The sequence below is a fragment of the Alosa pseudoharengus genome, unplaced genomic scaffold (genome assembly GCF_046254945.1).
Source record: "Alosa pseudoharengus isolate Yale_2024_CS ecotype anadromous, Long Island Sound unplaced genomic scaffold, YU_APseudo_1.1 YU_APseudo_1.1_scf_4, whole genome shotgun sequence".
Classification (NCBI taxonomy): domain Eukaryota; kingdom Metazoa; phylum Chordata; class Actinopteri; order Clupeiformes; family Clupeidae; genus Alosa; species Alosa pseudoharengus.
The window spans coordinates 8,642,822-8,662,821 of record NW_027468774.1 but is presented as its reverse complement, the minus strand read 5'-3'; the positions used below and the strand labels follow the sequence as shown (position 1 = coordinate 8,662,821).

General features: G+C 43.8%; 1 protein-coding gene across 2 annotated transcripts in view; it reads right to left on the bottom strand.

Moving 5' to 3' along the window:
* The window catches only part of grid1b (glutamate receptor, ionotropic, delta 1b), a 413,352-nt gene that overhangs the window by 9,869 nt on the left and 383,483 nt on the right, over nt 1–20,000 (bottom strand). For both annotated transcript variants that reach the window (XM_076266605.1, XM_076266603.1), the window contains exons 10-14: nt 19,726–19,923; nt 17,725–18,061; nt 14,343–14,481; nt 4,209–4,404; nt 1,937–2,103 (exon numbers count right to left, since the gene is read on the bottom strand). In XM_076266605.1, the coding sequence (XP_076122720.1) occupies nt 1,937–2,103; nt 4,209–4,404; nt 14,343–14,481; nt 17,725–18,061; nt 19,726–19,923 (1,037 nt within the window). The remainder of the gene's footprint in view (nt 1–1,936; nt 2,104–4,208; nt 4,405–14,342; nt 14,482–17,724; nt 18,062–19,725; nt 19,924–20,000) is intronic.

Sequence of the window (20,000 nt, the reverse complement as noted above, 5' to 3'; positions counted from 1 at the left end):
ATGAGTCTTGTTCGGGGGATCGATGAAAGATGTGCGCGAGGAGTGAATTAGTCTCCCGTTTCCCCAAATCCAGTCGCCGGTATAATTATACCCTCTTAATTGGTTACAAGTTATTATGGGCAGATTTAGACAATCTGCCCGCATCTGTTGTCGCAATGGGATCAATTTGTAATGGATAATCTGAAGGCATTAGAAAGTGAAACTAATGAAACAAGAGTTTTGGGTTCAACTTGAAATAGCACAGGGGTGCATGAAGTAAAACTAAATAAATAATAAAATATAATGATAAAAATGAAAAGTAAACATAAATCCACAAAGGAGGCTCCACTGAGTAAGATGAATGGGAAATTGGTGTGAATTATACTCTCACACTCATACACAATGGCATGGATGCACCAATAACAATTAGACATTTAAATGAGTTCTTTTATTATCCTCTGTGGTAATTATAACTCCAAACAGGGCGCTTACTTGAAGGGCCTCTTTAATCCCTGAACCAAGCAATTACGACAGTTTATCAGACCGTATTCCCTGCAAAGTATACTCCATCCCACACACAAAACCTTTATTATATTTCATCATGTTTTTATTGTGTTACATTTATGGCATTATTTCTCATACCGTATTAAACTAAATACTGACGAAGTGGGAGGAACCGCAAACCTCCTCAGTCATCACAGATTATGCTAACGTCGTTACAGGAGCGTTAATGAGAAGAGCTAATTGGCTAAGTGACACAGAAGGCCACTGAAGTCAAATGAGCCCAAACTCCTCTGTGACTTGCTCACTTGCAACACAGGACACGTGGGAGGTCACTAGAGAGACAGGGGAGCACTACTGAGTACTGATCAATAAAGTATATATACTTATACTTATACTGTCCAGGCCAAATGGACAAGTTTGGGTGCAGAGAAATGCTACACTGTTAGCCAGATTTGGATCAGATAGATAGGTGATCCTTGTGTTTATCCTCTACCCAACTACACCTTAGTTGGGACAGACGTTTCAGGACGATGACCGAAGAACCGTTCATCAAATAGAAGTTCTAGAAAATGTTATCATCATATGCTAGAATCTTGTAGTGGGATACTAAGGTCCTGTGTGCACACTAGGACCCATTATATATAACTTGTTTTGGTAACAACAAATAGATTTATAGTCATGCCAAAATAGTAAAGTGTGTATCTTGCGTTATGATATAAGGGTTTATGCTGTCGTTTGATGCTGCAGGTCAGAGGCCACTGGGCTTTGTCCTCCAGGGAACCAGTGCCTTGATAAAACATCTCCTGCTGCACTGTAAATTGCTCCAAACCAAAACGTATCTACTGAAGTATGAAATGCCATCTTTTACAGCAGCCTTCAGAGACCCCAGGTGGAGATAAACTCACTTATATTTCCTAGAGATGAAAAAAATGACTGTGTGTGTGTGTGTGTGTGTGTGTGTGTGTGTGTGTGTGTGTGTGTGTGTGTGTGTGTGTGTGTGTGTGTGTGTGTGTGAATGCAGCTCAAACAGAAGAGCACAGCTCTGCCATCTCCAAGGTCAAGGCTTCTTTACTGCCCTGTAAAAACAGCTTTAGGCAGAGAGTGCAAACTGTAAAACGCTGTAGGGATTTGTCAGCAGGCATTGGGGCGGCCATGTCCCTGGAACTACGAGGACTCACTCTTGTGAGAAGAGCTCTCGTGGTGGTAAGCAGAGAGGGACCCTGAGTGAAACGCTGTTGAGGCTTGTCAGCAGGCTGTGCGGCTGCCTCTGGGTGTGCTGGTGGCAGGGCTTTCTGTGGGGTGTCAGTAAGGACCTCTATTGGGGGAATGACTTTTGGGAGAGGAGGTCCTAGTGGCGGTAGGCAGGGAGAGCAACACCTGTTTAATGGCGGCAGATTTCGGTACGGGATCCGGGGGAGTGGGTGTGGGTAGAGATTCCCGTTTGGGGACTTACTTCTGGGAGAAGAGATCTCGGTACGGGCTCCCGTGCTGGAGGGCGATGCCGTAACCCTTGCTGCTGAGGCTGTTGCCCGTGACGGTGATGCTGCAGTCGTCGTCCGTCAGGGCGGCGTACTCCACCACCGCCTTGTCCCACAGGAACGCAAACGGCCCCTTCTTGGCCTACAGAAAAAAGGTCAGATGATATGTGTGTATCATTATTGCAACATGCACCGGTTATTCTCTCAGATCAATGAATGTTTTTAATGTTGAAAATGCAATAACAGTTATTGTTATATGATTTAGCAGATGCTTTTGTCCACAGCAGCTTTCAAATAAAAACAGTGAACAGTTTTTTAAATGAATGATACCAACAGAAATAATGTATTGTGACTGGCATTTATAGCAGACGCTAAGTGACACACAGCAGTGGGACTGGACTTCCAACTCTGGCTGACCGATAGTCAGGTAGCACTATGCTTAAACACACCCACATTCAATGAAAGCATGAAAAATGATTTTTCTCTCCAAAAATGTTGCCACATTGATAGGGCTATGTTGGCACACAGTCATTTAGACAGCAGAGTTGTGGTTTGTAATAACCTTTTTGTGTCCCATTCCATTTGTGTTTCGTGTAATTTCATATACAGTAATCACCATGTTTATCGAAGCACTGCATAATTTGCATGACATTTTGCAAACACAAAGTTTAGGTCTCTCTTTTCAGCCCCTACAAGTGGTGTGTTCACGCTGTACTTTTCCTCTCTCTTGTGATTATTCTGCCAGTTGTCAAACAACAAACTTTGCTTCACAGTAGTAAAAGAAAAAGACAGTCTTTGAGAAGTACAAAATGGCAGCGGTAAACACTTATTCATCAGTAAAATGTCAACATGTGTGATATGCTAATAAAAAGAAGAAGCATAATGCTCAATACGGAATCTCCCACTTCCAGACTGAACTAAGGGATAGGCAAATATTTGACATTTCACACACTTCCACTTCTGACAAAAACATAAATGAGCTGTTTCAATAATTGGGGAATGCTTTTCAGAACAACAAAAGAGACTTCATTATTTAAATGCTAGCAAAAAAGGAAAACAAATTTGGTATTGCAGCGATTAGCATTTTTGTTAGCTGTTTAGCAAAACAACATGATAAAGTTTCAGGAATAGCTCAAGAACACTGGTGGTTCGGCTCTCTGGATCTCAGTCTTATCTGTTGTAATGATATGCACTGATATGTACTTAATTAATTTGTACAGCATATCATTAGTGATCCTGACTTACTGAACACACAAGTTGCAGATAATCAAGTGTGAGAGGATTTGTGTTTCATGGGGAAGGAGAATGCTTCTTAAGTTTTCTCTTTTTTTCTTTATTATAAGGGTATTTTTAGGATGTGTGAATTTGTTGTTTTATTATAAGGGTATTTTTAGGATGTGTGAATGTGTTGCTTTATTATAAGGGTATTTTTAGGATGTGTGAATGTGTTGCTTTATTATAAGGGTATTTTTAGGATGTGTGAATGTATTGCTTTATTATAAGGGTATTTTTAGAATGTGTGAATGTGTTTCTTTCCATGTGAGTGTGTGAGTGGCTTTGATTTCATCATGCTTCATATCTGTGAGTGTGAGTGTGTGTGCATTGTTTATGAATCCACTTTAAGTGTGTGAGTGGCTACGATACCTGTGAGTGTGTGTGAGTTTTGTTTCTGAGTGCGCTTCGAGATTGTGTGTGAGTGAATTTGCCTCCAGGTGCGCGGACCTTGAGTGTGTGTGAGTTTTGTTTCTGAGTGCGCTACGAGAGTGTGTGTGAGTGAATTTGCCTCCAGGTGCGCGGACCTTGAGTGTGAGTGTGTGTGAGTTTTGTGTCTAAGTATAAGTATATATACTCTTTTGATCCCGTGAGGGAAATTTGGTCTCTGCATTTATCCCAATTCGTGAATTAGTGAAACACACACAGCACACAGTGTACACACAGTGAGGTGAAGCACACACTAATCCCGGCGCAGTGAGCTGCCTGCATCAACAGCGGCGCTCGGGGAGCAGTGAGGGTTAGGTGCCTTGCTCAAGGGCACTTCAGCCGTGCCTACTGGTCGGGGTTCGAACCGGCAACCCTCCGGTTACAGGTCCGAAGTGCTAACCAGTAGAACACGGCTGCCTTAAGTGTCTGAGTGCGCTACGAGAGTGTGTGTGAGTGAATTTGCCTCCAGGTGCGCGGACCTTGAGTGTGTATGAGTTTTGTTTCTGAGTGCGCTTCGAGAGTGTGTGTGAGTGGATCTGCACGTACCTTGCGGATGCCCTCGGAGGGGCTGGACACGGAGTAGTCCTGTCCGTCGTTCTTGCTGATGGTCCTCCACAGCTCGGCGTAGGTGCTGTCCTGTTCCAACGGGTTGGTGCCTTTGGCTTTGAAGTAGTCATATACGGCCGAGTCTCGCACTGTTCCGTACGCCAGGTCCACCTGCCTCGCCAGGTCCTGGAAAGTGCTGTAGGATGGACACACACATACACACACACACACACACACACACACACACACACATAAAGCATGCGGTTAGGATAAGGTAGCCTGCACTTTGTTTCCAGTGCAGCCAGCTGATGACCTGGAGATTGGGCAGCCGTGGTCAGCTGGTTAGCGCTTCGGGCTTGTAACTGAAGGGTTGCTGGCTCGATCCCCGACCCAGTAGGAAAAATGTGGGCCCGGGAAGTGGTTGAGCACTGCTCTCCCATGCCCACATCCACGGCTGAAGTGCCCTTGAGCAAGGCACCTAACCCCTCACTGCTCCCCGAGCCCCACTGTTGTTGCAGGCAGCTCACTGCTCCGGGTTAGTGTGTGCTTCATCTCACTGTGTGTTCACTGTGTGCTGTGTGTGTTTCACTAATTCACGGATTGGGATAAATGCAGAGACCAGATTTCTGTCACAGTATCAAAAGAGTATACTGTATACTTATACTTAGATGGCTGCGACTGGCTGTTCTAAGATACACAACGCAGCCTTTATTTTGCTGCAGCCCCAAGACCCCAATTCAGTATGTACCAAGTAAATGTGTTCTGTTTTGCTGTGTGAATAGCTGTGATACAATATATATTTTTAGTTTTGAATGGACTCAGGGGTTGAAGTCCTTCCTCTGGAATAAATGTATCATCATATGTGAGATTGCTGTTTATAGACTTCAGTTCTGCATTCAACACCATAATACCACAACAACTCATCTGCAAACTTGACAAACTGGGACTCAGTACCTACCTCTGCAACTGGCTATACTGGACTTCCTCTGTCAGAGGCCTCAAGTAGTACGTGTTGGCAACAATATCTCAAGCAGCATCACACTGAGCACAGGGGCCCCCCAAGGCTGCGTGCTCAGTCCGCTGCTCTTCACCCTGCTGACGCATGACTGCACTGCAACCTACAGCAACAATCACATAGTGAAATTTGCTGACGACACAACTCTGGTGGGTCTCATCACCAAGGGCGACGAGACTCAATACAGGTTGGAGGTCGACCATCTGACCACGTGGTGCAGGGACAACAACCTCCTGCTTAACGTCAGCAAGACCAAAGAAATTGTTGTTGACTTCCGGAGAGGTCACACCCAACACCTGCCACTGACCATTGACGGTGCTGTGGTGGAGAGAGCGAGCAGCACCAAATTCCTGGGGGTGCACATTAGTGAAGACCTCTCCTGGACCACCAACACTGCATCACTGGCGAAGAGAGCTCAGCGCCGCCTGTACTTCCTGCGGAAACTCAGGCGAGCAAGTGCTCCACCAGCCATCATGACCACATTCTACCGAGGCACCATTGAGAGCATCCTCTCCAGCTGTATCGCTGTGTGGGGCGGAAGCTGCACTGAATACAACAGGAAAGCCCTGCAGCGCATAGTGAACACAGCTGGAAGGATTATTGGTGCTTCACTCCCCTCCCTGAAGGACATTTACACCACCCACCTCACCCGCAAGGCGACCAAAATTGTGAGTGATGCAAGTCACCCCGCTCACAATCTGTTTGATCTACTGCCCTCTGGGAAGAGGTACAGAAGCCTGCGCTCCCGCACTACCAGACTCACCAACAGCTTCATACACCAAGCTGTTAGGATGCTGAACTCTCTCCCTCCTCTCCCCCTTCCACCCTCAGCTACATAACATCCTGGACATTGGACCCACAATGGCCGCCTGCACCACTCCACTTGCACACTTTGCAACTTGTTGTTGTTGTCCTGAAAACACAACACTTCTGCTGCTCTTACATAACTTGCACCACTATGCCACTTTCTTTCTTACTTAGGTCAAACAGAACTACCTCAGCCTTTTATTGGCCTGACTTTGCACTAGTATTTTATTGACTGTCTATGCACAATTTCAACCATATTTTGCTGCTCTTATTTTTTCATTATATGTGCCCTCTTATTTACTTATTTACTTACTTTTTTGTTTACTTGAATGTTATGTTTGTCTGTGGACTTAAATTGGTAAAATATGTCTTGTCTCCACCGTGGGATAGTGAGAAACGTAATTTCGAACTCTTTGTATGTCTGGAACATGTGAAGAAATTGACAATAAAGCTGACTTTGACTTTGACTTTGACTTTGATCACAGTCAGACTAGACAGAAATACTGTAACTGCCGCGGTCATGTGGTTGTTTTGGAAAGCTGCGTCCAGAGATGATTGTTTTTCGAGATGATTATCGCTTTTCTTTTTTGAAGAGCATGCATCATCTACAGATATCCCACTTGTTACACATTTACAAGTAGTCTGTGACTGCATAACGCAAATCCATCCAGTTGGTTGCAGTCAATCCTCAAAACAAAACAACTCCCCAGAATTGGGTCCAAAATTGCCCAATTAGACTCCTGAGTCTGTTCTCTTCGTTCTTTTGTTTCTCCACAAAGCGAAAGAAAGAAAGAAAGAAAGAAAGAAAGAAAGAAAGTAATTTAGACTTGAGGGGGATAGGCTCTCAATTACAGTCTTCTCCTCACAGCTCCTCGATAAGTGCCAATGGTGGGTTGAGAAAAACAACACAAACATAATGCAGACTTCAAAACAAACAAACAACAAACAAAAAAACTAACAACATCAAAATGGTTGGGGATGACAAGCCATAGTGTGTCCACAGTGGTGCTGTGTGATTGGGGCCACTCAAAGCAGGGCAGAACACAACTAAGCCCATCTCGCCTGGCTGTGAAGGAGCTCCTGATCCAAGGGTAAGGCCGTGTGTTAATGAAGCCTTCACAACAGCTGGCCTGAGGCACTCTGATGGCTGCTATGACAACAACAGTGGTGAGGGTCCTAAATGTTGTGTAAAAAAGAGTGAGGAAAGCCTCTGGCCTCTTCATGTCCTCTACTAGAGTGCGTTATAGATGACTAAAATCATGATGAAAAGTGTGAAAGGCCAGGAAAGAACTAACAATAGTGACGTCCACAGTGACATTGACGAATGACAAAGTCAAAGATGCATGTGATTAGGTTTTAACACTAGGTGCTGAAGTTCACACAGACATATATAATCAGAGAGGGTTAAAGCAGAGCGAGAGGCGCAAACGTTCGACAATTTCCGCGTTTGATTATTGCAAGGGGGGGGGGGGGGGAAATCCCCCTTTATGCAGACCAGAGTAAACCCTCACTGCATTAATGTCAATGGAGGTGAAATTTTACCAATAAATTGGTCATTATATCTTACTGGATTTGTTGAGGGTTTTTTGGAAAATTTTGTCATAATCTGTAAGTGTTTGGGATCATTTCAAGCCTAAAAGCGTAATTTTTTAGCGTTCGGATTTGTAATAAAATAACTTAATATCAGACCATGCTGCTGCCAGTTACTGTCCGGTTGTTAGCATGCTAGCTAGCCTCTTAGCTAAGGTAACATTTTAAACGGAGAAGTATAATTTCTTTGAAATGACAACTAGCTGAATACGTTACTGACATTAGTTAAAGTGGATAGTTTATACTCAAGTGAATTTGCAACAGTATATTAAGTTTAAGCGAAGTCCTTCAACTACTAGTCACTTGTTAGCGCATAGCTGTATTGCCATAGCTACTCTGGCTACTCCCATCCACTTGTATAGCATTTTAAGCTAGCGTTAGCTAGCTAGCTAGCTCGGTTCACATGACTAATTAAATTATTCATATCATGTCCTAAAGAATGATTCATTGGTATCATACATGATTATAGACAATAATACTGTGAACACAATTATGTTTATCTGTTCTTATTGCTTATTAAGAGAGAAAGTTTATTTAGTGACTTAAGGTGACACTCCCACTTATGCAGTTTTGCTCCCATAGTAACGAATTACGTTGCTCTATCTTGCTAGTAATCAAGGATCTTTGATTGTCAAGTCAAGTCAAGTCAAGTCAGTTTTATTTTTAAAGTGCATTTAAACATGCACAGAGTGCAACCCAAAGCGCTCCACAAACAAGACACATAACAAGACAAACGATGGCGGATGGAGCGGTGTAGTCGCCAGCGTGCCCATGACATCAAGACATGACAAATACATTTAAAAAATAACAAATACAAAAAATGCCGGACGGAGCGGCGTAGTCGCCAGCGTACCCGTGACACCAAGACATACAAGACAGACAACAAAACAAATAAACAAATAAAAAGTAAAAAAAAAAATATATATATATATTTAAAAAGTGGGAAAAGTGATGTTAAAATTAGTCCAATTTCCAAACCAGCTGATTGCCAAATTGTGCTGCCCTGCTGGTAAGATATGGATAAAGAGTCATATACACTTTAATCTTAACACATATTCTGCAGCTTTCCATAAAATGTAATGCAAAGCCACACATTTAACAACACGACCACACTTGTTTTGGCCCTATTAAACATCAATCATTAGCTTCAATTAATACCTGTAGTTTAGTCGCCATTATACAAGAGCAACACAGTGGTCAATGGGATATTAAGTGCTGGTAGGAAAAGCCGTGAGAACTCGCACAAGGATTGTTCTAATTCAGTTGTTGGTCTTTTAATCGTGTCATTGATCATAGTCAGATATGAGAAATTAGTCAGAGACGAGACCTACTACTGAGATTAAACACTCCATATTACAAAATAACTCCCTGGACTGAGATAAAACACTCCATATTACAAATTAACTCCCTGGTGTGTGATCGCAGTGGATATTCTCTGGCAGATCAATAAATAACAAGTATTTCACAAACGCGTTAGCGTTTTGGATAAATAGTCACTTAAGAAAAACAGAGACAAAGTTAATTAAATTAGCTCTGGCATAGGATTGAAACCCCCAGATGGAGAGATGATAATAAGGCGTAGGCATATTTGCCATATTTATTGTCACTGTGGCTGCGGAATCACACAACTAAAAACAAAATGTTTTTCTGGAGACACAAAGAATGTTATTAAAACGTGTGATTCTATGTTCTACTTCTGATCCCAAACTAACTAAGTCATTTATCTACAAATCACTCTGGCCCCACATAGTACTGCGTTTAAAATCAGTAAAGTGGAGCAAGAACCTTGATCAGACTACTGAGCCAACTTTTGACAATTCAGGAACGTGCCCTTGTTTACTGTGGACAATTGGGCAACTTCATATGCAAATCTATAAATGTGCAATGACACATGCAATGCACCTAATCAAGTGCATGATGCCCTGAACCCATTAGTATATTAATGCACTAAGGCTACACTGTGTTTTGCTAGACTGTACAGTTGATAGGTCAGTATAGTATGGTCATTTGTGTTTGGTCTAAAGACCTGCACTGCATGCATATTCATTCAGTATAGAAGTCCATAGGTTACAAGACAGTGTTTTCAAGGCATGGTGGCTATGTGTTATTATGTGACTATGTCCATAGGTTACAAGACAGTGTTTTCAAGGCATGGTGGCTGTGTGTTATTATGTGACTACGCCCATAGGTTCCAAGACAGGGAGAATGAGGAGAGGGTGGGAGTGAGTGGGGGTGGGGATGGGGAGAGAGTTGTGTTTCTGAATACATCATTTGAATGACTGATATAATGAGGTGAGCTCAGTCTGAGTTAGCAGTGGCCAATGCCAATTAATGCTAACTAATTAAATTCCATTGCACAAAGTGTGAGCAAAGGCCAACACAGGGTGTTCATATTGCTCAAAATATCTATTTTCTTTAAAGGACCAGCAGCTATAAATAATAACTTCATACATTTCAGTCCCATTCATGTTCCAAAATATAAGTAAATAAGTGAACACAAGCAGAGATCCCGAGCACTCCTTCAAAGACTGGGAGTCATTTAAATGCAATAAATAATTCAGTTTCATTAAGTTCTGACATGTTGCCACAGAGGGAGATATTTGGAGACTGAATCCTCAAAAATTGCTCCAACAACCGCATTGTGGCTGCCAGCCGTGCACGGCCACTTTGGGGATGTCAGCACCTTAAAATAAAGATGAGGGCCGCAGTGCTCCAATCCCATAATCCCGAGATCAAGCGGCGAGCGAATCGGAGACAGAGGAGCCAAAGAGGGGAATCTAATTGTGACTTTGATGCGGCAGCTTTGAAGTGGTAAACTCACTCTGTTTGATTTAATCCCTCGCTCGCTCGCTCACTCGGGCCTCTCTTGTCTCTCACTGGTCTGTCCACATGCCAAACATGTTTGTTCCCATCATAACTCCTGTTTGGAGGGCTTGCTTTATACTGATGCTTCAATCATTAATTAAGGACCCAACAACCTCCTTCAAACACACACACACACACACTCTCCACCTCGTACTGCTTATTTGTCAAAAGCATTACAAATCCCTCAAAACAAATATTAGAGGAATACACCATATTCACATTAAGTTGGATAATTTACAATGGTGACATTAAATGTGACAACACGATTCCACAACTTCGTGGGATTTCATTTAGATAAGTGCTTGATAGATATTAAATATTAACAAATTCAAAGGTTATGTTTACATGTCTTGAAGGAACTGCTTAGTGCTGTAATTGTTGAATCATCTCGAAATGTTTACTGACTGACATTCGTTTAATACAGTACTAATCAATCTAAACTCTGTGCTCGTGGCTGCCTGTCTGTCTGTTGCAGGGGCTATTGTTAATGTGCATAACTAATTTATTATGATGACAGAAGGACTGAAATGGCTGTAATAATTTGTCAATATTACAATTAACACACTCACTGCTATTGTCTACTGTATGTGGCTGAAATATATTGTTAGGCCTTGCAATTAGTTTGCAAAGAGGCTAATGCTATTGAAAGTCTGCACAACAATGTAAACAAAGAAAAATACTTATTATTGAAGTGAAGATGTCGTGAAAAACACAGATAACAGCTGTTAAGCTTGCAATTAATACCGTAGAGTTTTAGAATAGAACACTTAGCAGATAAACAGACAGCTAGAAAAGTAATTTTTGCTATGGTAGTCCTATTTCATGTTTCCCTTCTTTCACACACTACGTGAACGCTTCAAGTCTTGACTCCCGACTTCTGGAAGTCTCTTGGTATCAATGACTGAATTAGTCCTTAATAATGTAACAGGGATTTAATACGTTGTTGTGGCAGGAAGAACAATAAATGTTATTAAAAGTCATGCCATTACTATATTGCAAAAGTCATATATCACTGATTTTGTATTATGTTTAATCTCCCTATATATTGAGTTGTGTGATGTTTACACTGTTTTATTTATTGAGTGTTGTGATGTTTACACTGTTTTATTTATTGAGTGTTGTGATGTTTACACTGTTTTATTTGTCTTTGTCTTTGTGTCAGGATCAGGATCATGCCCTCCAATGGGCGCTTGTGTTTGTGTTGGCTGATCCATGCAGGTAACCAATCGTTTGTTGTTTATGTTCTAAGACATGACATGGCCTGCAAGTTCTCAATCTATAAAACAAGTTGTTCCCATATTCTAGATGCAGTACCGCTGCATGACTGGGGTCATTTTGTTTTGCACAAGTAGCACTAAAGTTTCTATCCTGTATATTTGATTAACTTTGTATTTGAATATTTTACCATTATCTGGTTGTGTAGATATATTGAATGTATAACATTATATGATTAATACGATCATTTACATACACTTATGCATTTATCTGTTACACCTACAGTACATTCACATACACATTTATGTCAAAACTGCATAAATCACAGAGAGAGAAAGGATGCTTTGCACCAGATCAAGCTACAATCTAATTCACACCTGGAACCTGTACATACACACAGTGTATATGTATCATACTTCATTCCAATGGTGAAAAGAACAGCCCAGGTTTTGGTAAACTGTCTTTCCTATTAACTTTATAATTGATTATTTGCCATTCTGTGAGTTTTTTTGGCAGACCAGACAAAGTGTCAATCAAATCAATTGAGCTTTAATTAGCATTGCCTCTCAGCTCACTGGATTATCCACACTAAAATGCCAACATGTCATTTTTGGAGAGTCGATGATATAAAAACAAATTAACAACCAGGATACGGCCCGCCACCTCATTTTGGGTGGACCCCCAAAACATGTCTGTGGTATATAGCATCTGGCCGGCACGGGAGTAAGACATCGTCAAACTATAACCTCCGTAATTTCCCCCATTCATTCTCTATGGCAAGTCTTAACAATACACATGTAATATTCTTTTTGTCCACTGGTTGTTGTTTTGGCGCTGTTTCGCGTTTGCCATCGAAAACGGAATGAACCTACCTGCAAACAATGTAAGAGGCCTATGCTACTAACCTGGCCCTAGCCAGATGAATGTCGTTCCGCTAGCTCCGCCTAGCTTCACTCACATCCATCTGGAACCTCTTCCATTGAGAGTGATTTCTCCGACCAACTTTATGGTTTAGCCAATCAGGACGCAGGGCGGGAGTTTCATAGATGTGACATAGCGTAGAAGCGACTGTGAGACTGTTATCAGCGTCACGGGTTGGCTTCGATGAGAGTGGTTGAAGTAGCACGTCAATAGATGACGGACAAGTGGCTTATTCAATCATATGCAAGCATTTTTTGATTAGGTCCAGCCTTCTGAAACGACATTTCAATGGATCGGTTCCAGATGGATGAGTGGAGCTAGCGGAACGACATTCATCTGGCTAGGGCCAGGTTACTATGCTACAGCATCAGTGCTCAAAGTATTTTAAAAGTTTATCAATGAATTGTTAATAACTAACTAACCTCTATTCAAGTCATATTTCTGGGACTTTCTGGGATAATTATTTCTATTTTTTTTTACTCTTCAAATGTTCATACAAATTCACAAAGTTCTTATCAGGTGCTTTTTGCCAGCACTTCATAAAACTCTCATAGTTTGAGAACTTTAAATTATTTGTAGGATATTGCTTGTTCACAGCTTGAGCTTTGTATGCAAAGACAAACACATACCTTACCTTAACCTTATCTCAACACCATCATCATCCCCTCCCCCAAGCAAACAAACAAACAAACAAACAAACAAACAAACAAACAAACAAACAGATACAAAATACATATCGTAAAAGCACCAAGCACCGCCCCTTTCGTTCGAAAATATATCATTTATATTGATAAATGAACCTTACATTTTTCAGTAGCCATAGGAGTGTAGATTTTAACAAAATCTGGTTTGGTTCTTAACGGGAGCATTTACTGCCTTAAAAATCCGATTTTGTTTACCATGCTTGGAGTTTGGTGCTGGGCTGCCCTATTTGTCATCAACGGTTAGGCCGAGAATTCTTGTCGCAAAATCAAAATTCCACTGGAGCTCCAAACGGATTTGTACACGTAAATGTAAAATGTAAATATAAATCAGGTTTCTAGGCCAAGTATACTTGCGTATACAAGGAATTAGGTCTCTGCATTTATCCCATCCGTGAATTAGTGAACACACAGAGCACACAGTGAACACACACTAACCCGGCGCAGTGAGCTGCCTTGCTACAGCGGTGCTCGGGGAGCAGTGAGGAGTTAGGTGCCTTGCTACAGCGGCGCTCGGGGAGCAGTGAGGAGTTAGGTGCCTTGCTCAAGGGCACTTCAGCCGTTCCCACTGGTCGGGGATCGAAACAGCGACCCTTCGGTTCCAAGCCCAAAGCCCTAACCAGTAGGCCACGACTGCCCCACGCAACCTTACAACACTGTTTACAGCTCTTCGAGTCAAGTTAAAATGTCATTTTTGGTACATAGCTAATTTAGATACACTTATGGAGTGGGTGCTTGCGTTTCTTTAGGAATTCGCCATCTTGGTTTGTTTTGTAATGAATATTAAATGACACATACACGTAAAAGGGCCGAAATAGGTGACGTTCCAATAGCAAAGCAAAAAAAGGTCTAGGGGGACACATGAGAGAATGAGTGACCTGTGTGTGTGTGCGTGTGTGCGTGTGTGTGTTTGACTGAATGTTTTCTGAGCAATTATTACACCTGTCATATTCTGAATTGTAGACAAAAATAAAGAAGTACAATGTGTGTGTGTGTGTGTGTGGGGGGGGGGGTTCCTACCGGATGCTGTTGTCCATGCGTGAGACGGTGAGGTAGGCGGCCAGGTTGGCCGTGTAGGAGGAGCAGACGATGAGCGTGAAGAGCCACCAGCTGCCCATCACAATCCGCAGGGCCACCGAGCCCACCACCGAGTCTCCACCTACAGAGAGAGAGAGAGGAGAGAGAGAGAGAGAGAGGGAGAGAGAGAGAGAGAGGGAGGAGAGAGAGAGGGAGGGAGGGAGAGGGAGAGAGGGAGAGAGAGAGAGGGAGGGAGGGAGAGAGGGAGAGAGAGAGAGGGAGAGAGGGAGGAAGGGAGAGAGAGAGAGAGAGGGAGGGTGAGAGAGAGAGAGAGGGTGAGAGAGAGAGAGGAGGGAGAGAGAGGGAGGGAGGAGGGAGAGAGAGGGATGGAGAGAGAGAGGAGGGAGGGCGAAAGAGAGGAGGGAGGTAGAGAGGGGAGAGGGAGGGAGAGAGAGAGGAAAGGAGGGAGAGAGAGAGAAGGAAAGGGAGAGAGAGAAGGAGAGAGGGAGAGAGAGAGGGAGGGAGAGAGTGAAGGAGGGAGAGAGAGAGGAGGGAGGGAGCGAGAGAGAGAGAGGTAGAGAGGGGAAGGGAGAGAGAGAGAGGAAGAGAAAGAGGTGACTTCTTTGACATTTATATGAAACAAGCAAAGTAGATCAGTCCTGCCCAACATAATAATGTATTTTGTTTTGTATCAGCAGATACAAAGAGAGTTTTATAGATTAGTCCCACCCCATTTATTTAGTGCACTCTTAGTGGGTATCTGTGTTTTTAAAAGACCAAATTGCAAACACAGCGTTATATTGACATGAGTGAGAGAGCAGAGGGATGGGAGAAGAAGGGAGTGGAGAGGAGAGGAGGGGAGCGGAGAGGAGTGGAGAGGAGGGGAGGGGAGGGGAGAGGAGTGGAGCGGAGAGGAGAGGAGGGGAGGGGAGCGGAGCGGAGAGGAGAGGAGGGGAGGAGAGGGGAGGGGAGGGGAGAGGAGAGGAGAGGAGTGGAGAGGAGGGGAGGGGAGGAGAGGGGAGGGGAAAGGAGTGGAGAGGAGAAGCCTTGGCTAGTTTGGTCCTTGGCCCTGCTGTGTGCTGAGTGTCTCACTGCTAATGCAGTGTTGCTCAACTCAGCTGGAGAAAACAGAGCATTGGACTGGAGTAGCCCACCAGCCTTCAGCACCCTGACCTTGACTCTGACCTTGACCTTGACCCTGCCCCCTGAGACGGCCTCGTGTGGCTGGGGATGGTGGCCCTGGAGGGAGCCGGGAGCGAGGCTGGCATGGACCAGTGGAGGACAGGAAGGAGCAGAACAAAACAGCAAGGCAGCTGCAGATCAGCGGAGTACTTGTATAGGAGAATAAAAAAGTCAAGCTTTTTGAAACTCAGCTTTTAGCCGTTTCTGAAGGGGGTGGAGAGTGGAGTGGAGAGAAGAGCTGCTCTGGGAGAGAGAGGGGGGGGGGCAGGAGTGAGTGGAGAGAGGGGGGGGCAGGACAGGGTCTATACAGGAGTGAGTGGAGAGAAGGGGGGGGGCAGGAGTGAGTGGAGAGAGGGGGGGGGGGTTATAGGAGTGAGTGGAGAGAGGGGGGGGGGGCAGGACAGGGTCTATACAGGAGTGAGTGGAGAGGGGGGGGGGGCAGGAGAGGATCTATACAGGAGTGAGTGGAGAGGGTCTATACAGGAGTGAGTGGAGAGGGTCTATACAGGAGTGAGTGGAGAGGGGGGGGGGCAGGAGAGGATCTATACAGGAGTGAGTGGAGAGGGTCTATACAGGAGTGAGGGGGGGGGGGTTACAGGAGTGAGTGGAGAGAGGAGATGCTTTGGGGGGAAAGGAGACAGAGATGAGATGCTTTGGGGGGAAAGGAGACAGAGATGAGATGCTTTGTTCGCCCTCTTGGGTCTGATTCAGTGCATTCAGTGCTGATTCTTTTGGGTGATTCTGCATGTTTTAATGTATTTGAAAATGTAAGCAACTTTAAACAGCAGTCCCGCAGTCAAAGTATTCAAATATTAAAATTGCAATAGAACAGTTCAACAATGCACTGTGAGTGGACATGCCATATTTACAACAATGTGTTTGGGCATTGCAGAGGGGCCTGTTAACAGCTGGTGACCGGTCACTCATGAGAGCAAACCAGCTGATTTCACTACAATGTAACTGTTAAATAAAAAACAAATGCAACAGAATTAGTAACAAGAGATGCCAGATGGGGCCTTGTTTGTTTGAAGATCTTGGTTTGTTATGATGAATACTGTCCAGTTTAATCCAAACAGAATGATTTTGATGAATAAAAACGGACTGAAAAAAAAACATACTCATCTTAATAAATGAAATATGCTCTCTAAGCTTTTGATCAAGTATTCAGATTCTGTTATTGCATCCTGATCGTGCACATACTTATTATTCTTACCTTGGCACCTCCTGGAGACTTGCTAATGCAGATCATTAAACCCCACTAACCTTGTTTTGCTATGTAGTCAAAACAGTCAATACCACTCTCTCTCTCTCTCTCTCTCTTATACACAACACACACAGACAGACACACACACACACACACACACGGGCCTGCTGTAAAAGCATTACCATTAGGCTGAGGTGTTTGGAGGAGCTACTGGGCAAGGCCTCCTCAGATTTAATAAGTCGCCCCGTCAACGAACAAGCCAACAGGGTTAGGTGGCAGAGCGCCAGGCACTGAGCGATGCATCTCTCGGTTGTTGGCAGAGCAGGCTGTGTTTGGGGGTGTGGGGGATAGTTGCCGAGGTGGTCGTGTCTTTTATTCCCATTTTTTCGGGGTATTTTTGGCCTCGCGCCCAGCTCAGTGGCAGAAGAAGACTGAACATCTTCCCTCAAAGACTGAACATCTGCCCTCAAAGACTGAACATCTTCCCTCAAAGACTGAACATCTGCCCTCAAAGACTGAACATCTTCCCTCAAAGACTAAACATCTGCCCTCAAAGGCACCTCAGTGGCGGAAGAAGACTGAACATCTGCCCTCAAAGACTGAACATCTTCCCTTAAAGACTGAACATCTGCCCTCAAAGACTGAACATCTGCCCTCAAAGACTGAACATCTGCCCTCAAAGACTGAACATCTGCCCTCAAAGAACATCTGCCCTCAAAGACTGAACATCTTCCCTCAAAGGCACCTCAGTGGTGGCGGCAGCAAACACACTTCAGATGCAGCCAGCGTGTGTCACGCCATGCATGTTCAAAGGTACGAGGCGTGTGTTAAAAGAGTTTCTGGACGTCACGCATGTTCATAGGTACGAGGCAGTAGTGACTATTCTCATGTGTAGTTCAGCAGTGGTGACTATTCTCCCAGAATAGAACACCCAGATGGTTCTGCTGTACGAACGCCCCGTAGACCACCCAGATGGCGCTGTGTAGAGAACGCATGTACCTTGCTGTACGAACGCCCCGTAGACCACCCAGATGGCGCTGTGCAGAGAGCTGGACACCGTGGACACCTGCTGGTGTGGGGGTGGCGGCGGGTTCTGGCTCCGTAGGGACTGGACGCGGGCCAGCAGGAAGATGAGCACCCCGACCACAGGGATGGCGGCCGCGATGCAGGCCCACACGGCCAGGTCAAAGGGCGCGAAGAGCGAGAAGATGTTGATCTTCTCCTCGGGCTTCCGCAGCAGGATGCCCACTGAGTAGTCCATGTAGCGCTTGCTGAAGTCCACCACGTTCTCCCGCTCGGGCGTGATGGTGATGGCCGACACCGCCAAGTCCGCTCGCTGGAGGACAGAAGGGGGAAAAGTAAGGCAACACAAGAGGGTCACACAGAGTAAACATGATTTGTTTATTGACTCAACTCATCCCAGGCAAGACATCTTGTTGCACTGAGTAAAGTCAAGTGATCACTGCACACACAGGGTGGAAAGGAAAAGAGCGGGGCAAGACGAATGGCTCATTTATTTATTGACTCTACTCAACCCAGGGAAGGCACCTTGTTGCTTGGACTGACTTAAGTAAAGTCAAGTGATCACACACAGTGGTTTGGGTTGTAATCACACACAGTTGTTCTGGGTGGAACTCCATCGACAATGTGAAGCTCAAATAAGAACGTAAAGGAGAGCTGGATAATAAATAAATGTAGTGCAGGTGTCCTATGTTTCTATGTTGTGTTTTATGTTTTAATTATTACTTTAAACACTTTTAAATTATTGCCCTTTTATGCTTTTATGTACTATCACCTTGTGTGTTTTATGTTTTCTTCTTATTATTTTTATTTTACTAATATTCTTTATTTTTTAACTATTCTTTGACTATTGCCCTTCTATGCTTTTATCAGCTATTCCTGTTTGCTAGTGTTTATGTAAAGCACATTGAATTAACCTCTGTGTATGAAATGCGCTATATAAATAAACTTGACTTGACTTGACTTGATAAGTTCTGCACATGTTGGAAGGGACTTGCTGGCTGTGTTGGTGGTTTGGTCACTACTTTCAGAGTTGGTCAGCTTCCTGTTTGATACGACTGGGTTGTTCTGGTGGTTAGGTCACTTCCTGTGTGATACGACTGGGCTGTGCTGGTGGTTAGGTCACTTCCTGTGTGATACGACTGGGCTGTGCTGGTGGTTAAGTCACTTCCTGTGTGATACGACTGGGCTGGGGTGGTGGTTAGGTCACTTCCTGTGTGATACAACTGGGCTGGGGTGAGCTCTAAAGCTGCAGCTGTCTAGTCTCGATAACCTATCTGTGATCTCGGATCATTTGTTCCAGTGGTGAAGAAAAGTATGTGTGGTCGCCTCCACAATTTGTTGCCATGGTAAATCGCTGCTGTCCAAGGGTCTGATGTGTTGTTTAGTGCAGTCCAGATATGGAACAAACTCCCTGAGCACATTAAGACTGCTCCAACCATTGGCACTTTTAAAACCCAATTGAAGACCACCCTATTCTCTATGGCTTTTTCCTGTTTTTAATTTATTTTTATTGCTTTTATTGTTTTTACTTATTCTACTACTGTGATATATTTTATACTTGTGATATGTTTTATACCTGTTTACTTTTATTTGAGGTAATGCCTTAACTATGTACAGTAAAGCACATTGTGTCTACCTGGGGTATGAAATGCGCTATATAAATAAATTGCCTTGCCTTTGCTTGCCTTAGTGTGTGTGGGTCTGGGACAAATGGATTTTAGGACAAACTGGGTCAAGCCATCACCAAAACCAATAACAATTTCTCAGTGTCAATCCTACTGGTTCTTTTTTAAATATCTATATATTACCAAGGTTAGTTGCTTATATCTATTTAGAAAACCCAGTCAATTTCTTTAATATTTGGATCAGTATTTTGACTGATGCTATGTAAGATATGTGTTACAGTAGGGCTAAAGGGTTAGCATACTCATCTCATTAACTTTTTCCAAGCGTTGTGTGAGTGTGTAGGTTCCTTGCCTTGTTAATAAGTTCCCCAATCATGCCGTTCCAGGTTCCGTTGGGCATCTGGGACCCGTACTTGCCATCAGACACTTGGTAGATTTCATACTTGAAGCCCAGGATCTTAGCCAAGGCGTCAAGGACGTCAATTGAGAAGCCCTTGTATCTTTTTGGCTGCCCCAGAATGTTCTCCGCCACCATCACAAAGGGATCCTCCTGGCAAAGCCCAAAAAAGGACGGATTAGCAAAAAGAGACATTGGTAACACTTTATAATAAGGTGCCATAATAATAA